At 42.4% G+C, this 4,049-nt stretch overlaps 1 protein-coding gene across 3 annotated transcripts; it reads right to left on the reverse strand.

Annotated features, from left to right (window-relative positions):
• Positions 1 to 1,752: 1,752 nt before the first annotated feature.
• Positions 1,753 to 2,880, reverse strand: LOC101278999 (14-3-3 protein gamma-like). 3 transcript variants are annotated; one of them, XM_012536428.3, is made up of 2 exons: positions 2,798 to 2,880; positions 1,753 to 2,707 (listed from the first exon to the last, which is right to left on the reverse strand). In XM_012536428.3, the coding sequence occupies exons 1-2, from the start codon at positions 2,878 to 2,880 to the stop codon at positions 2,047 to 2,049; spliced, it is 744 nt and encodes a 247-aa protein (XP_012391882.1). In that variant the 3' UTR covers positions 1,753 to 2,046. The 3 variants fall into 3 exon arrangements, with proteins under 3 accessions (XP_012391882.1, XP_004278996.1, XP_033259983.1); XM_004278948.3 differs by having other exon boundaries at positions 1,753 to 2,703; positions 2,794 to 2,880; XM_033404092.2 differs by having other exon boundaries at positions 1,753 to 2,696; positions 2,790 to 2,880.
• Positions 2,881 to 4,049: the final 1,169 nt, after the last annotated feature.

A 4,049-nucleotide genomic window follows, 5' to 3' on the forward strand; every position in this document is an offset into this window, starting at 1 on the left:
TCTTCACTGTCACCTAGATCCTGGTCAACACGTGCATTTCACAACTGGAAGCTCCCTTTTGGTTTTAGCAAAAGCAACTGTCAGGTTTTCCTCAATTACTATTCATTCCTCTCCCTGCCTAAATAAAACAAAGAAACAAACAAGTCTGGTGTCATTACCTATCTCAGCAGTTCACGCTGTTACTGACCTTATAAAAAAGGCTGAATGCACACACAACAGGTCGTGTGTTAAGACTTATCCAAAATGAGAACCAAGGACCTAAGGCTAACTGAACAAACTTGTGGAAATAGCATCGTGGGTTCCTTCAATTCTAAAACGTGTACAGATGGTACAAATCAATTTCCAACTTCTATGCTTTCATTAAAAAGAAAAAAAATACATAGAAAAAGTTTTGGTCAAATAGGAGTTAAGTATTTATTATCTGATAATGATTTTAGTTTATTTTCCTACAACGATTATTTGGGGAAGGAATGTTTTCAGGGAGGAAAAACTGACACCCAAGGCTCCCGAAATTGGACAGAATGTTTATGAATAGAGCTCTTCCTTTAGGATTTTTCTACCAGTGAGCTCCTAGCACCTGAATTTTCACACACTGCACCACAAACTTTCTCAAAACGACCGCCACCTTCTATGACCCAACAGCTTTTCAACCCACCCGAGTGCATGCCCTGGGCACAAGGTACAGTAGGGAAGACTCAGGTGAGGAGTGAGACAGCAGTGCAGTCCCTGAGGAAGGAGCTATGGCAGCTGAAAAAAATCAGGATTTCTCTGGAAATATCAGCACAATAAATGACATACAGACCTGAATTTTCCTCTATTTTTGTGGTGTTTAACGTTTCTATTAAAGTGATTAATCATTTTTGTGGTGGATTTAAGTTAAGAAGAAAGAAGGACAAAAATCCCACAGCCACCTGCCAAGCACCTATTCAACAAAACCTAAAGTAGCTTTGATTCTCCTCAGGCAAGCCTTTTGGCCTAGGAGACAGATAACAGCAAAACCAACCTGGATGAGGCTGAATAAGGATGTAAAAGCCAAAATAAGAAAAACACACTATCAATGGCTTGATGTCATATATGGCTGTAATGTAGAAATACTGTAAACTACAATTTAGTGTTAATACTGTCAACTAATCAGAAACTTCTGAAAACTGGCAAGGCCTAAACCACAAGGATAAATATACCTTATGTTCTAAGTCTATCAGTTTGGGATTTTAACTATTCCATGTCTGGTAGAGTACACCCTGAAAAACAAAATGCACAACTAAAACGGATGAGCTAGAAAGTACCCAGAACTTAAAAGACAAGAGCATATGTACATAAAAATCCTTACTGGAACCACATAACTTATTGAATGGGGGCTATTCCGTTTACGTTTTCTTTTCATCTTAAAACCCTATTTTCTAGGGGTAAGACAGGAATAAAGACACAGACCTACTGGAGAACGGACTTGAGGATATGGGGAGGGGGAAGGGTGATCTGTGACAAAGCGAGAGAGAGGCATGGACATATATACACTACCAAACATAAGGTAGATAGCTAGTGGGAAGCAGCTGCATAGCACAGGGAATATCCGCTCGGTGCTTTGTGACTGCCTGGAGGGGTGGGATAGGGAGGGTGGGAGGGAGGGAGACGCAAGAGAGAAGAGATATGGGAACATATATATATGTATAACTGATTCACTTTGTTATAAAGCAGAAACTAACACACCATTGTAAAGCAATTTTACTCCAATAAAGATGTTTAAAAAAACCCCTATTTTCTAGCAATAAGTTAAATTAAGGACAGCTCCACTTGCATTAGTCTACAGAACAGTCCATATGCCAGTGTGAGGCTGCTATTCCAATACCAGCACAGCTAGCCTGACTTTCCACTAGTGGTATTTTGGCAAAAATGTCAAAGAGGCAATCAAAGACAGGACAGGTTGTGGGTTTCTCCCTAGGAAGGTCATCGCTCCCTTTCCCTCCCCGACCCGACCCACAACTCATGGGAAAAAAATAAAGCCTGCAGTAGTAGCATCAGCGTGTGCTGCCAGCCCACCTGGGGTCCTTAATTGTTGCCTTCTCCACCGTCGTCGTCTTGCTGATCGCTTGTCCAGAGCGTGAGGTTGTCGCGGAGGAGCTGCCTGATGAGCGTGGAGTCCTTTGTAGGAGTCTTGTTGAGAGCGTCGAGCTCAGCAATGGCGTCATCAAAAGCGGTCTTGGCCAAGTGGCAGGCTTGCTCTGGGGCGTTCTGGATCTCATAGTAGAAGACGGAGTAGTTAAGGGCCAGGCCTAATCTAGTGGGGTGAGTGGGCTGCACGTGCTCCTGGCTAATCTCATGGACTTCGCTGTAGGCCTTCTCAGATGACTCCATGATGGTCACCCCCTTCTCTCCAGTGGCGACTTTGGCCAGGTAGTGGTAATAGTCCCCTTTCATCTTCAGGTAAAACACTTTGCTCTCATACTGGGTCTCACTGCAGTTCTTGATCAGGTAGTTATCCAGTAGGCTCAGCACATCCTGACATACAGCCTCCAACTCCTTCTCTATTTTTTCACGGTAAGCACGGACCATCTCTATCTTCTTCTCATTACCATCTGCAGATGTCTTCTGCTCAATGCTACTAATGACCCTCCAGGAAGAACGGCGTGCCCCAACTACATTCTTGTAGGCCACAGAGAGAAGATTTCTTTCTTCATTGGACAGTGGCTTATTCAGCTCTGTCACCTGCAGGAGCGACGGGCGACTAGTCCCCAAGTCAACCCAGCGAAAACCCGCGTCTGCGAAGCGGGGTGTGGGGGGTGTGGGGGTACTCATGTTCTTCATGGCCTCGGCCATGTCGTCGTAGCGCTCCGCCTGCTCCACCAGCCGGGCTTTCTGCACCAGTTGCTTGCGGTCCACCATCTTCACGGGCTGGGTCGGGCCAGGCGAGGAGACCGGGGCGGCCTGAAGGGCTTGGAGGGTGGCTGCGGGCGCGGCTGGAGCCTGTGTGCCGGGAGGACCGACCCACGAAGCGAGCGGCTGAGGTGACGGCGTGAAGGCTGCGGCTCAAGCTGAGACCACGGGACCCGGCGCGAGGCGGCTCTTAACCTCTTTATTTTCATGTTTTTTAATATAATGGGATAATTTTTTATGCTATTACATCAAAATTTACCCCAGTCTTTTAAAACCCTGTGTAGTATTGCATCATTTGTCTGTACTGTAATTTATTTCACATGATCCAGCAATCTCACTCCTGGGCATATATCCAGAGAAAACTCTAACCTGAAAAGATACCTGCACCCCAATGTTCACAGCAGCACTATTCACAAGAGCCAAGGCATGGATGCAATGTAAATGTCCATTGACAGATGAATGGATAAAAGATGTGGTATGATGGAATATTACTCAGCCATAAAAAAGAATGAAATGATGCCGTTTTCAGCAACATGGGTGGACTTAGAGATTATCATACTAAGTGAAGTAAGCCAGACAGAGAAAGACATATATCATATGATATCACTTATATATGGAATCTAAAATAATAATACAAATGAACTTATTTATAAAACAGAAATAGACTCACAGACATAGAAAACAAATTTATGATTGCCCAAGTGGAAAGGGGGGGAGGGATGAATTTGGAATTTGAGATTAACAGTTATAGACTACTATATATAAAATAGATAACCAACAAGGACCTACTGTATAGCACAGGGAACTATATTCAATATCTTGTAGTAACCTATAATGGAAGAGAATATATGTATATCTATATATATCTTCTAATCACTTTGCTATACACATGAAACATTGTAATCAATTATACTTCAGTTAAAAAAAGGAAAAAATTCAGCTAGTTTAAAAAATAATCAATCGCATATAATGTATATTTAGTTGTTTCCAATTTTTAAATTATAATTATTTATAATGACATCAATGATATTGATATCTTAGAACATTAATCTTTTCCCCCTCGTTTCATTATTTCCTTAGGATAAACTCCCTGAAGTGAAATATCTGGTATGAGCGTAAAAAAAAATACATATTTAAAATTTTGATCATATTGTCCTCTCAAAAAGTTAGATCAGCTT

The sequence above is a fragment of the Orcinus orca genome, chromosome 5, assembly GCF_937001465.1.
Source record: "Orcinus orca chromosome 5, mOrcOrc1.1, whole genome shotgun sequence".
Classification (NCBI taxonomy): Eukaryota; Metazoa; Chordata; class Mammalia; order Artiodactyla; family Delphinidae; genus Orcinus; species Orcinus orca.